Raw genomic sequence first — 20201 nt, 5'->3', positions numbered from 1 at the left:
CGTCGTACTATTTTCCATCTCAAAACTGTATTAACAAAGGAGAGCTGTCCAACATCTACATGATGTCATGGCTCATTTTCTGTACAGTGCTACAATGGTCCTACTGTACAGAAAGTCTCCTTACCCTACTTCACATCTAGGTCTCTACTGTATTACAGACTCTCTTTGGGAATAACTCATTTCTGCCTGATGACACTATCCTCAATATTCATCTTTCTGTCCAAACCATGTTGAAATTCCTCTCAGATGAAGAGATGCTTCTGGCCACCAACCCACAGAGCAGCCGGCCTGTCATTGAATCTGTTTGTATCCCCGCTGCTGCTTAGAAACCAGCCCACAAGGTGAGCTCCTGTGATGGGCTCCATTAATAAGTAGCTCTTTCAGTGCGGGAGTAAGTCTGAAAAGGGGCAGCAGGCATTCCTTGACACTTTTCCTCAGCCGACATCTAAAATGAGATGAGGTTGTGTTTGTGTGAGCCACCGTTACAGAAAGGAATTTAGTTAATTACAATACAAAGTTTATGAGGCAAAGGAACTCAACACATCCCACTGTGGCAAACATGTGCCCTAAACATGTGGGATATACTTAGAACTAGCACCTATAATTAACTGAGACCACTTTAACTTCCATGCACAGACCTATTCAGATATTTGGTCCTTACTTTATAAGTTTGAGGTTTGTCTGTAAAGCAGCACAAATGGAAATACGTCAGTCCTTTGGATTTGAAGTCAGCACTTTAGCCTTTTTATGGACAACTGTACACTCCAGAGGAAGCAAAAGGAGCTATACATGTTGCAACTCAGTATCAGTGATGAAGAGAGGAGGCCGTTTAACTACTTATGGTTATTACATCAGTTAAGCGTTAGATTTATCCAGGACAAGCTCCCTCAGCTGAACGTGCCTGACTCCACCTGCAGGTGGATCGCAGACTTCCTGTCTGACAGGAGACAGCAAGTGAAGCTGTGGAATAATGTCTCAGATAGCAGGCCCATCAGCACTGGCTCCCCTTAAGGCTGCGTTCGTTCTCCTCTGCTCTTCCTCCTGTACACGAACAGCTGCACCTTCTGTCAAGCTCCTCATGTTCCCAGACGACATCACCCTCATTGGACTCATCTCTGACCATCTCGTCACCTTGGTGCAGCGACAACAACCCAGAGCTTAACGCTCTGAAGACGGTGGAGATGGTTCTGCCCTTCAGGAAAAACGCAGACCCACCCACTTTCCACCTTCCTGGGAACCACCTCAAGTGGGAGCTGAACGTCACCTCCCTCATCAAGAAAGGACAGCAGAGGGTGTACTTCCTGAGGCAGCTGAAGAAGTTTAACCAGCCGAAGAGCATGACGGGTGCACTTCCACACTGCCATCATGGAGTCCATCCTCTACTCCTCCATCACAGCCACAGCAAAGGACAAAAAGTGTTCACAAAAGATGTACACCCCGTCTCAGTACATGTCCTCTTAATCTAGAAATCTGCTGCACCACTTTAAGGTTAAGTTGAACACACAGATATTCACACAACCGTTTTCCATTGGCATATTTATCAGGATGGATAACTCAAAAGCTCTAAGAGGTCTTGAAATCATTTCAAGTGACACTGCCGTCTGACTGATAAATGATTGAAATGTTAATGGAATTGAAAATGCAGGCCATCTTTGAAGTTTAACATATATGATAACCCATAAAACGATGTGATTGGACAAGAGAGAATACAATACACTTTACTTGAATGTAGAATCAACAAATAAAAACAAAATGAGCGTGTAAAGAGAAGCACATACTAATAAAAATTGCCCAAGTTGAGAAGTATTTATAGCCGTATAGATAGCAGCTGCCAGCAGTGGTCTGATGGCAGGAGTTCAAAGTCTTTGTCAGGACAGTGCAGGACAGCCTTACAGGGGGCTCACACATTCTGTAAATACCTCTGTGAAGCTCCCCAACTATTCAGCTTTCTAAATGAAGAAGCCTCTCATCTCTATTTGACTGTCTATGTAAAGATGTTCATAGCAGACAACATTAAAAGAAGGTGATCCTGTTTCAATCAAATTCTTATAAACCAGAGCCATCACAGCAGGACGCTGACTACTCAGTTTCTAAGACACGGCCGATCTTATTCAAATGGCATTTCTATTCGAATCCAAATTGTTTTTCCTCTCAACGATTGCAAAATATTTGTTGTGAGGCCAGCATGATTTATATTCTGGATTATATTCTATGTCTGGATTTTGGCAGTCAAGTCTCATCACACAACACTTGAGACAAAAATGAAAATAAAGATTGTGGACAACAAAGAACTACCTCCATTTTTTTTTTTTTTTTCATTTTTTGCATGATCTGAACTCTTCAATACATTTACCATCCCACTGTTTGTGACTCCATAACTGTAACAACTTAAAAAAAATCAGAGACAGAGCTAGGAGAGCTTCAAGGACATGACATACCATTACACAAAGCAGACGTATTCAGGAGAACATCGGATACCCTCTGCGAGAACACCAAACAGTTTGTGAACAGCAAAGGGTCTCTGGCCTTGGCGATGTCATATTGTTTATGATTGTAGCAGCAGGAAGTGTTTATAATCCTGTATTGCTCTGTTAAACAATTACTCCTGCGTGTAGGCATCCAAGAAGACTGATGCCTTCCCCCTTTATTGATGGCATGTGGTCACAGGGTAATACATCGTGCCGAGGTTGTTTTCTTCCTAACTCACCGCGGGAGTCAAAAGGTTTACATTCTATGCGGGGGCTCCCCCACTGGCTGACATCATGGTCGTCCAAAATTGTATTGAGCTTCCAAATCTTCATTTTCATGACTTATTACTAAATTGGCTCGCTGAGCTGAACAAATATGCTCGCCTTAAGCAAGAGCCAGCTGTTTCAAGCGAGTAAAACAATAAACCACAACTTGGACCTGACTTTTGGGAGTTCAGAAACTGTTTGATAAGTTCATCATTTTACATCATGCTGAATGTCTCAAGTTGTATTTCTTAATTTAAGAAAAGCCTAAGTGAATACACCAATTGTTATCGCCGAAATGTGATGTGATGTGTTCAATTCTGAATGAACCACTTTAAATCACAACATACAGTCTGACGCCACTGTGTGCACAAATGAAACTTTGAGAAAGGTACTTTCTATATTTTGGATAAATAGTTCTTAAAAGTCTTGTTAAAGCATTTTAATCACCTGACAGGATAATAGCATTGGGTTAGCAAAGCTAGGACATCTCTCTTACATGACTATTATCAATTTTATATTCACAATTGATAGTTACTAATAATGAACTAGCTGTTGGCTGTATTCAATGCATATTGCAGCTCAGTCAGATATAAACTATGAGATTTAGTAAAGATCAAAGACCTCATTAGAAAAGAGTCTTTGTCAGTCAAAAGCAAATAGTTGGACGCTTGCGCTGTTGAGGACTTTTAATCCTGAGTCACTTCTTCAGTCCAAATGTCTGAACGGTTAATCACTTCGGCGTATCTTAAAAAGCAGTCAGTCCAAGACAATGAAGATAACACAAAGTGACCTCACTTTAACATGTCACAGATGATACACTTCTGCTGCTGCTCAGAGAAAATCCCATTAAACGCAAAAGCTCTTTAAGGACATTGAGCTGGGTTACATTTATGCAGTGTGGACGATGGTGTAAAGGAGGCTTAAGGAGGCTATAAAGCTGCTCTAGAAATAACAACAAAAGAAATAACAAATGCTGTGGACATAAGCTGATAAACTGCTAATCCAATCATTTCAGACCAGAAGTATAATAATAATGACCTCATGCTCTCCTTACCAGATACACAAAGAAAGACCTCTAATTGATAAAAGATGGCTGAAGCGCAGCAGGAAATAAACTTTACTTTTATTGCCAATTCCTTATTTTCTCCCATTGTTGTCACATGACTTCGATACAGCAGTCTGGCCTGTCTGTGGCTCCTTGTGCCCAACGCTGTTTAGCACCGCTATTAGCTGCAAGTCACTCAGATTTGAGGAAGCTGCAGGTTCAGTCTTGGCCAAGGATCAGGTCAACGTGAAACCACCATGACAACTCCTTTCTCTTGTCATCTAAAAAGGTGTAATACTACCCGTTTTCCCTGCAGGGGATAACCTCTGTGGGAGAGATGATGCCGAGATCTGACGATAAAGATAAGAAGGTCAGAGAGCGGCAGGGGATAACGGTTGGAAATCCTGGAGTTACGTGCACTGCTAAGATTAATTATTCTTTGGCAGACAGAGGGAGTGTGCAAATTAGATTCTCTTCTTGATGCCAGCTGTCAAACATCACTAGGTGATGTGCAGCGTCTCGAGGTGTGAAATATAGACATCTGTACTGCAAAGTTTATGGAAACCTTTGGATCTAAGATATCTTGTGATTAGCATGCACACATAAGCATTGCCACATAAGCTTTCATTTCACAGGGGACCATCTTCCTGCAGGCTGACGACAGCAGAGCAGGCCTGGATAAACAATCAACACTTCTAATGGAATTTTACAGGAAGCAGCTGTGGGGTCAGAAAGTCAAACAAACTGCCCCAAAATATGAATGACTCTCTTTTCTGCGGAATACTGGAGGATACTGCACAAACCATTGACTTCATCAGTCATTATGTGGGGAAAATACAAGTTTATGACACCATATGATGCAACATAAAATTCATCAGATTTAACCAGAACAGCTCGTTTTCATCTGCAGCTCGTGTGCTGACGCTGTATTTAAGAGACTATACTAATGTGGGCAATACATCCACCAAATGTAACAGCATTTACCAATTTCATAAGATTACTCTGGTGGATTGTGGTCAATGCCCGATGCTCCGTAAAGGAGGGATATGCGTTTAAGTGAGTGATTCATTTCTTAGGATTATCTGTTTTGGGCTTTTAAGAGATGTTTTTCTCAATTAATCAAATGATTGCTTAAAAAACAATGCATGTTAAAGTTTCCCAGGACCAGAAATGCTCGTTCCGTTAAATCAATCAATTCACATTGAAAATGTGGTATTTGAAAGGGTTCATATGATCAACTTATTAATAAATCAAAAGATGTTTTCAGCTAAACTGAAGGCTCAGCTCTGTCCCATTCATTGTATATAAGTACCAATAATCATGGGCAATGCCTCGTAGCTGAACTCTTCCAGTCAACCATGATCCCAACATATAGTAGTGCTTATCAAGGGTTATCTACCACAGATGTCTGTATACGTTTGTTGTGGTGGTGTGTGACAGGTCATTATTACATTATTGCTGAAAAACAGAAAACAGAAGAAAATATGAAAAAAATAAATAAATAATAAAGCCATTGTCAAAATAAACAACATCAACTTGAGGACCAAACTTTAGCCAAAACAACAGCTAATATAATTGTATATTCTTTGTAACCAGACAGCTTTACACAATGGATCAGAGCCATGTCTAACATTACATCTCAGATCAGGGCTGGGAGACAAAAGTACTGTTCGCCCATGTATCAAAAGATCAGCTCAGTTACCAGAGGAAAAGGGTGAAGGGGACATGTGAGCCTGTTGTGGCTCTGAAAAGTATCTTTGCTAGGACTCCAGTATAGCATTCACATTCCAAACTCTTTCAACATTATGCCACAGAAGACTTCAGTATTTCACCAATAAAACATCTTAACTTCTTGCCGTCAGAGAGGAAATATTTATGAATCCATACAGTGTGTTGTAAACAGTCAATGTTTGAGGACAGAAGGATAAAAAACGTCTTCATATTTAAACTTTAGAGGAGAAGACTCACTGAAAGAAAGTCACTTTCTGTTTTCCATGACACATTTGCCTCCTCCTGCCCTCTATGTGGTTCCCAACATGTAACCCACAGCTCTCCACTGTGAGAAATGATTGGCTGAGGAGAGAAGTAACCCGAGACATTAGCACAATTTATAGCTCAGGTTTTTGCCCATCAAGCTGTGGGAGGGATACGGGATACCTGAGAGAACCTGAAGAAGGTTTTCTCTTTGTGCTGACTAAAAGATCGACCTAATCTGGTTCCAACAGTTTCTGTCCGAGCCGGGACACTAAAACATTCAGAATAGATCCTGGACTAGCTGCTGGCTCCCTGTGAACAAACATTCTGGTAAAGACAAAATTAACAGTACACTGGCCCTTTACACCTCTGCTGTTTTAACAGGGGGACTACAGTAAATGACACACCCTGGCTGTATAAATAAGTAAAAAACACATGCATAGTCTAAAACAAGCTTTTTTTAAATAGAGGTTCTGTCTGTAAATCCTTAAAACTGTCTCAAGTAGACTTCTCGGAAAGTCGGCAAGGGACAAATTAATGCAAACACATTTCTACTTTGTCTGTGTACTCTATATTAAATGAGCACTACACTTGACTTGACTCAGAAATAATCTGTTCCTGCTTTCTAATTGTTCTATGAATCTAATTTGTTCTATCTATAATTGTTCTATGAAAGGCAAAAACTGACCTGGTGTGTCTGTCTGTAGTGAAGATAATGTGACTGAAGTGTTTTGTGTGCTTGTAGCGCCGCAGGAACCAACAAATAGTCAAGTCAGTACTAGTGAAGCTGAACAGATGCCTGGCAAACTCGAGTTTTTCCATGCATGCCCTGATTTCACAATGCAGTCACCCAGGAGTCGTTGGCTGGACTGATAAAAACCAAAAACAAAGACTAATACACACACAACTAGAATGTATGGCTAGTACACACACAATGAATCTGTGAAAGCAGCAACTGTCCTTGCTGTCAACCCTTCAGTTACTGAAACACAGACATCCACGTATACACACATATCTTCATGCTGCTCTCCAGCTGGTTGGGTCGAAACAGTGAATTTTGGTCCAAATCCTCCCGATTGTCACAAGAGATATTGCGAACTTCCTTAAATCGGGAAAGCATTCTGGTCAAAATGCAGTCACTGGGATGGATCTCAGTTAATCAAGAGATGAAGCTTCATCTGAACAGATCCAGCTTCTTTCCGGTCTGCCGTTCTGTTTTGCCAGGACTTTACAAAAAGACCACGAGACCAAGTCCGACTCCCTCCCACAACCTGCTGCTGTTGACATCTCAGCTTTAAAACTACTACAGAAGGGATCCATTGCCAGCCTCCTGCCTCCTCCTCTCCTGCAGATGCTTAATCATTAATCAGGCTGAGAACAATATTGGTGTGTTGCGACATGGCGTGCCCCCACATTCCTGTGGTCTGTTATCCACTCAAATCCATTCATGCAGAAGTTTTTGGGCACAAGCCTGAGTGCTGCACTGCGTTGCTGCCTGGGCAAAGCAAAGCACTGACAGATATTAAAAGACAGTAAAGATAGTCTCTCTTAATAACAATCTTAAATCTAATTTAAAAATGTTGGTCTGTGTAAAACAAGGTAAAGATGTTCAAGATAATCTAAATAAGAGAAGACAAATTATTGAGTCTAAACCAGTTTAGTCTCGTTACTTTCGCTAAGCAGCAAGTAAAGGAAAGAAACAAGAAGAGAAAAAAGGGTTGAAAATGATTTGTTACTAAAGAGTAAATGAAATACTACACAGTTCACTGCTACTGCTCTCAGATAAACGGTAAATGGCTGGTTATGAAAAGAGACAAAGTAAAAATAATAAATAAGCGTACATAAAAGGAATAGTTTGAACTTTTTTTAAACACATCAATTCACCTTGAGTGTTACACATCCAGATGATCCCGCTTTTATGTCTGTTAGGAAGCTGGTTAGCTTAGCGTAGCACAAAGACTGCCCAAAACTGTCCAAAATAAGAAACATCTAACAACAAGCACTTTTGACCCCATGACGCCCGTTGTCGCAAATTTGCATCAAACCATTTCCGCTCCAAATGCAGCCAAAATAGCGTCCGTATTCCTCCACTGACTTGATGCACTTTCAATAAATACCTAGGAACCTTTTGCAAGCATTAGTTTGTCATAGGACCCGTCGGAGACAGAACAACATCCGTTTGATGTGCTATTTATGTGCTATTTTCAAATAAACGTTCTCAACTTCATTTAGCATCTACTTGAAAGCAGAAAATTAAAAAAAAAAAAAATGTTTTAATACTTGGAAACAAATTCAGAGGTCAAGGTGTTAAATGAAATTGCTGACTCTCACTATGTTTAAACAGTACAAAAATTAAAGGGGTTAAAACGTTCTGTTGTAGTTATGTCCTGGACCATTTCACTAAAACACACGTTTCTGGTTTTGGGCAACATTATAGAAAAAACAGTGGAGAAACAGTTATGACTGCCATTAACTTTTGCTATACATCTGGTCACCCTCTAAACCTCCAGTCACTTTAAAGATTCTGTTAAATGGCCCTGTGGATTCATAAAAAAACAGTTACTGCTTTCTTTAACCAATCACAAAGAGAAACCTCGCAGTCTTTAATTCCTTTTATCAGCTGCATGACCAAAGCATCGTCAGTGATTCCTATTCAGTTCACAAACACTCAATGCCATCATCTCTGTGGGGAAAGATCTTTGTCTCTACTCACATTTTAACAACATCCAACATTCTCAATGCTGCTCCACGTCTGTCCTACATGTTATACTTTTTATTCTTAACCAAATGCTTCTTCTTGTTTTCACTTCTGATCTGTCTGCTTAAATACTGCCACTTTATTTCTATTTGTAGCTTTTTAACGATCTTCGAATTTGTTTTGATCTTCCAGGGAGCCTTTTGTAAGATCTGGTCAGGCACAGCAGATGAAAATTAGCCTTTTGGCTAACTCTGGCATACTTACTGAAATGTTTTTGTTTTTGTTTTTTTTTTAATATGCATTGTCCCTGTAAAATAAAAAACAAAAAAAATCCTCACTCAAGTTCAAGCTGTGCAAGTTGGGTTGTCAGAGCTGAAACAGACATATTCCCCAACACTGAAGAATATCTTTGTCACTTTTCTAATGCAACAAAACATTGTGATCATTTGACCCGTCACACAAATGTACACCTGCACAAAGGCAGAGGACTTCATCAGACCACGTGGTCCTCTGTGGTAAAGTAGAGAATTTACTGTAGACACTTTCAGCTGCTGGTGTTTTAATCAAACCATCGTGTCCACAGAGGAATCATGAATAAAGAGAGAACATTCCAGCGAGGGTCACAACATCAGCAGGCCTCAGAGATTGTCTTTGACCTAATGTCAACTTTTAATATCGTGCTGAGAGACACAGGGACGTTCTCATAATAAAATGCCGAAGGGATGGTTATTGAGTTATGTGTTTCAATTCACCAGACAGGTGTATTTGATTAACTCATCAGAGAGCCTCCTCGTCGAATGTATCTATAGCACTGACAAAAAAAAGGGGAAAAAAGGTTTAATCAAGTTACATTCTGAAAATTCTGAAAAAACTCAATTTCTATTGAAAGTCTTCAGATTCTGAAGGATGTATAGTACTGAATGTTTGTTTGCTCCCTAAAACTTCACTTGCTAAAGAGAATTGGGAAACGTACAACTATGTGCAAAAGTGCCTCTAATTAAATTACAATAAAACAACAGTGGCTCCACTTCTTATAGAACCATCTTTTTAAGACTTAAATGTTCTTGTTATGGCTCATAAAATTACAGATTCGTTTCATATTCAATTCAATAAGATTCAAAAAGAAACCTAAGAGAAATTAGCCCTCTCTCTGTCACTTCTTGGAAGAGCTGTGAAGACAGTGATTTGAGATGTGATCTCTTTCGGGCCCCTGAGGGAGGTTCAGAACCTTTGGTTGGGACTGTATTGAGAGTAGTGATGGCCTATGGGCAGAGCTCACCAGAGGCCACAGGATCCAGTCCAATAACAGCTCAACAGGCCTGTCTCTTTAATACCTGAAAAAAGCTGATGTGTCTCTCTTTTTTTTAGAAAAGCAAACAGACCACAACAGGAAAATAAAATATTTGCCTGGCTTTGCGATGGGTGAGATGGGGACGTACGCAGCAGCCTGGAGGCGGAGAACAGTTTGTGACTGTGAAGCCTAAAGACTGAATTATGCCAGAGGCTGTCAGGAGGGTGTGTGACGCCGGAATGTTAAATACTGCAGGAATGTTATTTATTTTTACAAACACCAAGTACCCCCATACTGACACACGTGAGGGTGTCCACACACCCAAACACACACGATTCAGGTGCTAATCTGCACAAGTACACACTGACGGCTCTGATCTGCCAGGCTAATAGGAGCGCTCCAGCTCTGCCTCTCTTTAACTGTGGTAAGATGAATATCAGAGCTTTTTAGCTTTGATGTGCTGCCATGTACTCACTTCATGAAGACGTCAACACACTTGGAGACAAACATGAACCCACAGGAGGCTGAAATACACGAGTTTGTGCTTCATACTGAGAGAATAAAATACAAAGTTCCACTTTTTTCCTCCTAAACAGATGTTTGAGAAACATTGGCATTATTTTTTTTTTTTACAGCTATGCAAGGTTCTGTGTGTCATGCTGTTTCTTTACCCACGTCTAGACAGGAGCATGCACTTATGTGAAAGGATCACATCGGCTTTTAGTTTTTTTTTTCTGCTGATTCAGAGAAAAACGGAGAAACCAGACAGTGATGGGGCAGATTACCTTCAGTCCACTTCTGAGCAGCCGAGGCTGTGTGTCACCACCGAGGTATTTGGAGCTGATCTGCAGTCAGTCGCGGTGGAAGTTGACTGGGTTTCAGGTTTATGTGAGCAGAAGGTGCCAGCTTTCTTACTGAGCTCCAAACAGGTTCAACTGTCGCTCTCTCATTCGTTAAAGCCAAAGGTTAATCAGATTCAGCCTGAGCATGATTTAACTCTCATAATACTAACACTTGCTCTCTGCTGTATAAAAGCTACAAGTCAAGCTACTGCAACTGCCAGTATCCGTCCCCTCAAGTGTCCCGTAGTTGACCCTGCAGAGGTCATTGTATCATTGTGAGCAGTCACAAATCTTATTGTGTGTCTGCATGTTGAAGTGTTTGTAAAGCCAAAGTCTCCACTCTTTTCATCTATCGGAAGTCCTTTATAACAAAAAGCTGGAGGGCATTATAGCTAAATGTGGAAGAGTAAAGCCCCACCATCAAATGGTTGTTTCTCAAAGGCTTTAGATAGTTCAGAAACAAAACTGCTGGCAATATTCCTGCAATAAGGCGGACACACAACATAAAACTGTGCAATCCATGGGGAACAATTAGAGCAAAGAGTCTGAATAAGCACTTTGTTTCCATCCCTTTGCTTTTTTCTGTCTCTTCTATTGTTCCCACGCCTAGTTCTCAACATCGTGCCAGCCAAAAGATGGACTCCATGGGAAATGCTGTCCTGGAAACTATACTATGAATGTGAAATGAATAAAGAATATTTCTTATGTGAAAACACAACTAGGCTTGTGCACAACACTGCACAAGCATACTGAATTTTATCTGTCGTTGTTAAGTTGATGTTGAGTAATGCAGTCTCTGGATGTGGGATGACGGAAGAAAGAGAAAGTTAAGAGTCAGTTCCGCCTTAATGGAAAAACCCACAAACATTTGTTCTAAAATAAAACTGCACTCAGGGGATTCATAAAGTACAACGTGGGGTTGTAAACAAAGGACTGAGGCAAGTGCACAGACGTATTCAGAGCTGAAGTGCTGTAATTGGGCTGCATAGCCTTGATCAACCTGTACATACATCTAATATCAACAACACAGTTTTTGATGTGTGTGTGATACTTGTCCACAGACGTATATCTCAATTTGTGCTGCTGCTTCCAGGGCTAAAGACTTTACTTAGCAATAATCTTAATTAGGATAAACTCTGAGCCACAGCTGCTCTATAACAAGTGTTGAGTTCTATGAAAATATAAAAGAACACATTAGTTTTCTATTGGCTTATCCAGCTTACACGAGTGCTGTGGAGCATCTTTGAAATCCTCTGAAGTCGACCTCATCACTCTGCATCATGTTACTGAGCAGCAGCAGCATGTTGAAGAATGCAGCAGGTAATATGAAGCTCAGCAGGACGGAAGAGGATTAGGGCCAATGCAGAAACGTCTTAAAATTGAGACTTTTTCTTAGAATTCAGAGTCTAAAGTCAGAATTTAGAAATAAGAAGTCAGAACTGCACTTTTTGGCCCAAATCCTTCTTCATTACAGAAGAGACTGTTATGAGGTTGACCTGAAGACCCTCTCCCCTACCTTCTGATAAGCCAGTTGGAGATAGTTGTATGGGATCCTCCTTTGGAAGTCCTGCACTACATCTTCGCTGACTTTATGCAAAGACTGCGAGCCGAGTTTCTCCTCGATGCAAGAGTTCATACACGCTGCTCTCCGGAGGACAACGTCGAAGAAGCGCAGGTCGGCGAAGGTCCCATCAAACGGATGCTGGTCCTGGCACCTCAGCCGACATCGGACTCTGGTGCGGCGGACTTCAGTGTAGCTGCTGAGCGCTCCCTCCATGTAAAGCACCACGTTCTCATACTCACTGTCGGAGAACGCCTGCACTGCGTTGTTGTATAAAAGGTCATACGGCTCCAAAAAAGCCCGAGAGGATGAAAACGCCAGAGTCAGCAAGACGACTGAGAAAATAGCAGCCGGGGAAAAGTTTCCATCCATCCTCTGCTCGTTAGGTTCAGACGGTGAACAGACACAACAGCTGTCAGTCACGACAACAGGCTTGTGTTGGAGTCCATTGAAACTCCTCCGTGATTCTCAGGACGTAGAAGGACCAGAACGGAAATAATGTTGCTTCAGTCGGGGACACACATTTTGTTGTTGTGACCCCTCTCTTGCTCCACTAACTCCTCCCCTCCTCCAGGAGATGAATGGGCAGAACACATCACATCGTGCGCTGCTACAGGCTGCTGGAGCAGGCGCGAGGGGCGCCGCAGGGGTCCTTTAAGATGTCTTAACTCGTGGGTGGCACTAACAGTGTAATAATAATTTTACTTTCCTATAGCCTATTTCACCACACGGAAAAAATAAGTGGAACGACGTGATTTTTTTTTAAAAGCAATGTAGATTCTTGAGATCAGTTTGAAAATGCGTCTGCGTCTACTTTGCACAGAGGAAGAGTTGTTTCCTTTCCCGGATGAGTGAAGTGAAATGGCATGTCTCTGTTTAGCAAAAGCGACAAAAAATAAAACATGTTGAACATTAAAGGCTAAAGTTAAACAAAAAAAAGTGCACAGTTCTCGTGAAGGGCAGGTAGATATTTGAGTTGCCTCAGACATGTTACAAAAGGAAACACTGACTGTTAGGAAGGCTGCTTGTATTTTGAGTTGAATGAGTGTTTGTGAAACGCTTTAACAATCTATTTAAAGGGGGTTGTCTCCCTCTGGAGGCATTTTCCCTTCTCAGGGTTCAATCCTTACCCTGCCAGAAACAGATATTTAATCTTGAATTAATAAACAATTTACTTACACATCCTTAAGAAAACGTTGGCTTACACAAGCCTCTCGTTTAATTGAGCTATACGTGTAAAAATATTGTCATGTTAAGGAAAAGCCTTTTCAAATGTACTCACTAAACTGACAGAGAGCCACTAGAGGGCAGACGCCCCCTTTTTTTTATCTTGAGGACATATTCCTCCCGCAATATTCAACATGGAAGAAAAGCATTAAACACTTTCTTATATTATAGATAATAGACTCCGAAAGATGTTTGGTTTTCCTTCACAAAGTCCTAAACATAGGCCTGTGTAAGAACTTGACAAAGTAGGAAGAATGTGTTGGTGAATACAATGGCAATACATCATAAAAACTGGTTGAAACTTGCCTTGCCTTCTTAGACACCAAACTTTTTTTCTTCGATACTTTTTGAATTGATAGTCTGTAAGAGATACTTGTAAAGGGCATATAAACCCAACTTGAAAGGTAAAAACAAGGTCGAGCAACAGATGACTTTAAGAAGCAAATGTTTTAAGGTCCACTTCATTCAGATGCAAACAAATAATAAACTAAGGAGGACACAGGTCCCATTGCATTCACTATCAAAAAAGGTCACATTTGTAGAAAAAAATTATTGAGCATTTGACAGAATACATTTTTTTCCACATGGTATTTTACATTGTTGCCTACACCAAACATCCATCTTGCATCTTGTTATTTTACTTTTGATTCTCCTTTAGATGTTCAGGAAGTGTTTAAAGCTCCAGGCTGCAGTGAGTCAGTCCTCCTCATTAGTTTACATCCTTCTGAGGACAACACAGCCTACTGATTTTTGTTTGGTTTAAACTGGAGAATGGGGTCATTTAGTCCAGTAGTTTGAAGCTGTTTTTGTCTAGCTTGATGTTTTAGGAAAACCCTGATAACAGCTGGCCCTGCCGGAACATTTAACTGTATATCCTCTTCTATTTATATCTATTATCAAGATCAATTAATGTTAACAAAACAGGACTTAATTTCCACAACACACTTTCAGTTCTGTGTGGTGAAACTGGAGCATTGCTTGGCAACATTAGTCAAGTCCTATTTTTGGGTTTGTGTGAGAAATACTATGTCATAATGTTAAAGTGTATTTTTATGTTTCAACATGTTCAGTTCTCATTTTGTAGATGTCACGTCCTTTGTGTCCTTCTTAAAAATAATGTGACCGATGTCAAGAAATGATTATTAGTCACTTCCAGGAACTTTGTTGCTCATCAACAGATTACTGTTATTTTTCAATACTTTTTTCCATCCTTTATCTCCCAACTACAGTGACTCACATCTGGGGTTTTACTGAATTTCTAAAACTTTTTCTAATTGATTCTCTTATCAGAGTTAACCGTGGTAGAAACAGTGATAACAGATGCCAGTAAATGCAGTGTTTAGAGGGTAAAATAACAGTAGATATGAGAGGAAGGAAGCTGTTTCAATGTCAGGAAAGCCTCTAATTACTGGAGCAAATTGCTTTTTAGGACAACGGGATCCACTTTGACAACAAACAGCAGTCTTATTCAGTCTGTAGTTTTAAATCAAATACAACAGCTCTGACAAGGGTTCCGTCAATCTTGGCAATTTTCTAAATCTCTTCTGAACTTTACATTAAATCAATTAATTTAACTTGACACTTAAGGGAGGTTGAGGAAAAATAATGGCAAATAGTTGATTTTCTGACATGCTTCATTACATCACACAGACTCATTCAAATTGGTGGTTTGTTTTCTCGCTCTCCTTTGATGGCATTCATCAAACAGAGAGGTCTTTTAGTGTCTCACAAAGATCTCACCAGCTGTGCAGAGTAATAGGACATGTTAATAAATACTGTTACTGTTGTACAACTAAGTGCTACTTTTACTTGAGTTATTCCACTTCATCCCTCTAGTCTTTTAGAGCATATATTCATTTTGTGTTTATTTTACAGACTTATAACATTATATTATTCATAAGTTGTATTTCAGTAGAATATTTGACATTAAATTGTTTTACTTTTGTAAAATTGGGATTTAAGACTGCGTTTTACTGTTTTTCTGTACTATAAAGTTCTAAATACTTTGCCTTTAATAAAGCCTGATGTCAAATATAATAAACAGAAAACTGAGCTACCAAAATTAAGTTTAAAAAAAATTGAAAATAAAACAAGTTTGTTTATTTTTTTTAAATATACATGGGATTTCGTTGTACTCTGACAGAATTGACACACAACATAAAAAACAAATTACATGAAAATATTTTGAGAAAACATGGAGATGTACTCATATATTGATATGAAAAGATCAATCAACAGTAGTGTGAACTAAAAGAGGTAAATGGGATGTATTTAAAGGAAAACACAATACAAAAATGTTGAAGTCGAGCTTCAAAACTCTCTGTCTCCACTTCAATGAAACAAGCTGAACTGATTATTTAAAAACGTTATGTTAGAAAGTCATTTGTAAGAAGTCATTGAACCTTAAACAAGGAACTAAAATGAACACTGACTGCGAAGTAAATTAAAATTATAATCCTTTACCATTTTTGTATGAATGTATTTATGTAAATGGACTTATAAACAAAAAGAAATTTAAAAAAGCAAATAAAAATGGGATTCAGAGTGTCTACATACAGTCTGGTTTTGTGTACAGACCTGATGCTGGCTCCTGCCTCGGGGTACAGAATGTAGTATTCAGTAATACTGCACTGGGTTAGTTCATCATCATATATACAGCCTTGCATACTGCTCAAGTTTGTAAAATCACTGCTACTCTAAGGCCTCTCCTTGCCTTATGTTGGGCTATCCTCTAGACATAGTTGCATTTGGAGTTACTGCCTGTTGGGAGGAGGTGGTTTACACTATTCGACTCAGTCGACGTGGACCCAGAGCACCTCCGACAGCTCAAGAAAGCACCACCAGCCATCGTAAGGAGGCTTCCAGCCCAGCTGACAAAGACCGCCTTACCAAACTCGAAGCTGTGGAGATACACGTACGTATTTACATGGACGCACATTTACAGACACTATGATTCACAGAATAACTGCTAATGTATCATTTTGTTTTTGTTTGTTTGTGTGGTTTATACCTTTCCAGGTGGTGGGATACTTGGGAGGTCTGAACAATCATGCTGACATACCAGGAAGTTATGGCCAGGGACAATAAACCTGAATAATGAAATGAATCAAAAGGTTCAACACAAACATGCTCATTTATTCAACTATGTTATGTTTTTTTTTTTCATTCTGCAGTTTGATTATTGGTTCAAGCTGTGATTACTTTAATTGAAATGAGGAAGATGGAGGACAAAGAAAATTAAATGAATGATGAAGAACATTAATTTTACTGCATATCTTGTTCTGGCTCATCACAAACATTTGGCTCTTTTTCCTACCAGATGTTTTGTAGTCTTTCAACCTTGATGTGTTAGTCCATCACAGTAAACTACTGTTTTCAATTGGTCCTGGTTGATTGTCATACTTTAACACAGGTACTGCATTATTTTAAGTGATTCCACAGACCTATTGATGGTATTATTAGAACTTTTACTTATTATTTTAAGATGTAATTTCTGCTTTCTTGTAGTTCTGTGGTTGCCTTCTGGTTTATCTTTTTAACATTGTTTGTCTTTTGGAATGCAATTAGTTTTTGCCCTCATTAGCTAGGCCCAATGAGCTCAAAAGGGCAATTTAAATATTTATCATACTATCCTGATTTATTTAAGATTCCGATTTTAGAAAAGATAGACAATGAAGAAATGTCATTGGACAAATTATCTTATCATATATTAAAACGTGTGACTGCCACTTAACACACCTGCAAGAATGAACAGAATTCCTCCAACCATGGTTGTGGTGGACTTGCTTTCAGGCCTTCCATCCATGAAGTGTGTGCACTTCATCCCCACAGTGGAGACCAGCACAGCCACAACAGAGAGCAATATGCTGAGCAGCATCACAGCCCTGGTAGCCTGGACCTCGGCTAGAGGATAATAAGGAATCACAGCAAACAGCATAGCACTGTTTAAAATTGCAGTAATCTTTACAGTACTGTAAGGAATCATAGTAAACAGAGTACTGTAAAAAAAATGTTTTTAAAAACTGCAAAGAAAAAGGGAATTGCAGTCTTTATGTATCATATGGGTTTGAACAGAAAAGAAAACCTAAGAAAAGAAAATTAAAATAATGCATAAGATAAAATACTGAAAGAATACTCACCAAGAATATAACATGACCTTGTGACAATACCTCAGACACATGCAATGACGTCAGGTGAGGCCAATCCACAGGGTTAACACAACAAAGAGGCACTTCTGGCTAATATTAGCAACTTATCATCAGTGGAAGGTATCTCAACAGGCAGTGTCTGGCTTTCTGAGCTGATGCATATGTGATAAAAAACAAAAACAAAAAAACAACATACTTGGAAGCTTGAGGAGGGACTGGTGGAATTCACAGGTTGTTCTCTCGTTGCCGCTGCAGCTCATCCACAAGCCTTCGTAGATGCGGTGTGTCTTTCCCTGATACTGCTTTTTCCATTCAACCATTAAAGTAGCGGCGACCGTGGCAGCGAGACCGACTAGGGATAGGAGGAAACCGAGCAGCTGCAGTCCCGAGCTGGCCATCGTGTCCAAATATGCAGAGCGGGAAAGTTCAAAAAAATTGAAAATAAAAGTCAGAGAATTTAGTTTAAAACTGACCGGGATGAAAATCTAAAGGTGAGCAGACGTTGCTGAACAAATGATTTATCGATCCGAGTGATGTCTGTGATGTCTGATGTCTTGGACCGTTATTTATATATGCTCTGCTGCAGCCTCTATTTAAAGTCTAGGACGCGTGACGCATTGGGGAGGTAGCTACTCCACCTGCAGCTGATACAGGAGAGATGCGTTTCTTGTAAGTTATATTCGTAATATACCGATTCTAGTAAACAAGGGGATGATTCTGAAGAGGAAAATGCCGACATGACACCATAATAGTTACTATATAATAATCTGTTCTGTCATATATAGGCTGATTGACCAGAGGCTTCATGCATCCTCCCTCAAGAGTCTATTGTACAAACACATCGTGGTGTCCACTTTTTGTTTAGCTTTAATGGTTTTAATCCAACCTTACACAGTTTTAGAAATTAATGTGACACCGGATTTGACTTTAATTCATAAACTTGAAAAATCTCCAGGTGTAATTTCTGATCTTGATCTTCTTTAAAAACGTACATTTGAACATTTTCAACACGCCAATTAGTACAGTATAGGCTACCAACGAGTTACTCCCAAGTTTGTAATGAAGAGTCTCTTATCGTGTCCATTTGCTCCATTTTTACCACGTCGGGCATCAAAACATTTCTGGGCTATCAGTGGCTGTGTTACAGGTCTAAGCATCGATTGCAATAATCTATTTTGTATCACATCTGGCTTTAAATTTCCAGAGAAGTTCAAAGAAAGAAAATGAACGTCAGGCTTAAAAGATCAGTTAGGCCAACTTGCAACTTGTTTTTCTCTTGTTTATTACTGCCCAAAGAGGCAGCCTGTAAGGGGACCCAGCTGTCTCGAACAACACATATTATGACCTCATATAACCTAAAAAAACCCAGTAAAAAATACAAAATAAATTTGTGGTTGTATTCTTACTTACATATCTTTTTTTATTTTTGATTATTAAATTGTGCACATTGTATGTACATGAACAATTATGAAGAAGCTTAATAAAGTTGCAACTTAATCTGCAATGCAATGATGTGTGTGTGTGACATATACAAATCACTTCATACATTATAATAAATCACAACTGAATTATACTTCTGCAATAATATTAATAGGATGTGAAGGTAATAAGGGAAAATTGAAACATACAGTAGCATCAGTAACTTAATCCAGGACAACTCTCTAAAAAAAAAAAATCCAACCACATCTGTTCATTTATAGGTCAAATATAACGAAAGAAAATAGCTAATATACCAGTAAAATAGTCGTCCATTAACTCAAAGAAGAGAGGCATCACATGCTCAATTGTCATTTTTTCTGCAGCAATTAATGACAACAAGCTTGTTTGAATGTGAACAGTGTTCATTTTTACCCAGACAATTACCAACTGATGTGACCATATTTGGTGTAGCGGGTGCCAGTTTGTAAACACTCAGCATTCGTCTCTTAGATTGGATCAGCGACCACCCTTTCCTGAAATAAACCATCAAAATATTTGACCCAATTCAAATCTGAGCTCCCTTCTGAATATGTGTAAAGCTGTTGATGTTAGGTATTTCCCACATAACCAGTGTTTTGAAAAAATCTTTTTCTTCACACTCATTGTTTAGTGTTACTTCAGATTTTGCTCAGGTTAGACTGTATTTTCAAGGAATTCCTGTCTAGGTTTGCACACCGCAGCTGAACCAGGTAGTTACTTACAACATCAGGAAAAGTTTACAAATTTCCTGTGAATTTTGGTTTTTGTGAGGAAAAATATACCATCTCTCAAATAAATTGGCTAAAAACACAGTAAAAAGGGTCAAACCATGATATGTAAAATAAGCTTTTGCTCATGGCCAGAGTAACTCATCGGTCATCGCTGATCCTCTCCTCCCACGTGCTGTCTGTAAGTGGCCTTTAAGTCATAGGTGACAAAGGTTCCCTCCCTTACATGGGAAATAATAGAGTCACATATACTGGGAGGATTTTGTTAGAACATCATGATTAAGATATCTATATGTGTACTGTATATGTGCTGAACAATACATATCAAAGGTGCTGGTATGTGTTCTGAGAGGAACAGGTGGTCCTAAAACAAAAGTTATTCATAGCCATTTCAGAGAAAGAGGAGACAGTTATGAAAAGTTTAAGGAAATTATACATGAACGTTGAGTCAGCATGCTAGGCCACGACAGAGCCAAAAGATGAGACTTAAAACT

At 39.4% G+C, this 20201-nt stretch overlaps 2 protein-coding genes across 2 annotated transcripts in view; both read right to left on the bottom strand.

The window, feature by feature from the left end:
• Positions 1 to 12786, bottom strand: part of p3h2 (prolyl 3-hydroxylase 2) — a 47411-nt gene extending 34625 nt beyond the window's left edge. Inside the window, exon 1 of the mRNA XM_079350352.1 lies at positions 12102 to 12786. Coding sequence (XP_079206478.1) covers positions 12102 to 12518 — 417 coding nt within the window. The 5' untranslated portion in view covers positions 12519 to 12786. The remainder of the gene's footprint in view (positions 1 to 12101) is intronic.
• Positions 12787 to 15451: 2665 nt separating this feature from the next.
• Positions 15452 to 18067, bottom strand: LOC306828302 (claudin-19-like). Its single transcript, XM_079350688.1, has 4 exons — positions 17718 to 18067; positions 17112 to 17276; positions 16384 to 16462; positions 15452 to 16273 (listed from the first exon to the last, which is right to left on the bottom strand). Exons 1-4 carry the CDS (start codon positions 17917 to 17919, stop codon positions 16105 to 16107), a joined length of 615 nt encoding a protein of 204 aa, XP_079206814.1. The 5' UTR covers positions 17920 to 18067; the 3' UTR covers positions 15452 to 16104.
• Between the last annotated feature and the right edge of the window lie 2134 nt (positions 18068 to 20201).

Source organism: Symphodus melops (assembly GCF_947650265.1).
Source record: "Symphodus melops genome assembly, chromosome: 8".
In the NCBI taxonomy this organism is placed as follows: domain Eukaryota; kingdom Metazoa; phylum Chordata; class Actinopteri; order Labriformes; family Labridae; genus Symphodus; species Symphodus melops.
This window is presented reverse-complemented; position numbering and strand designations above follow the sequence as displayed.

Coding starts and splice junctions, on each gene's coding strand:
- LOC306828302 (XM_079350688.1), bottom strand. CDS start 17,919: ATGGCCAGCTCGGGACTGCAGCTGCTCGGTTTCCTCCTATCCCTAGTC. Junction 17,277..17,717: donor GTCCCTCCTCAAGCTTCCAA/GTATGTTGTTTT, acceptor ATTATCCTCTAG/CCGAGGTCCAGGCTACCAGG. Junction 16,463..17,111: donor AATTCTGTTCATTCTTGCAG/GTGTGTTAAGTG, acceptor TTCATTATTCAG/GTTTATTGTCCCTGGCCATA.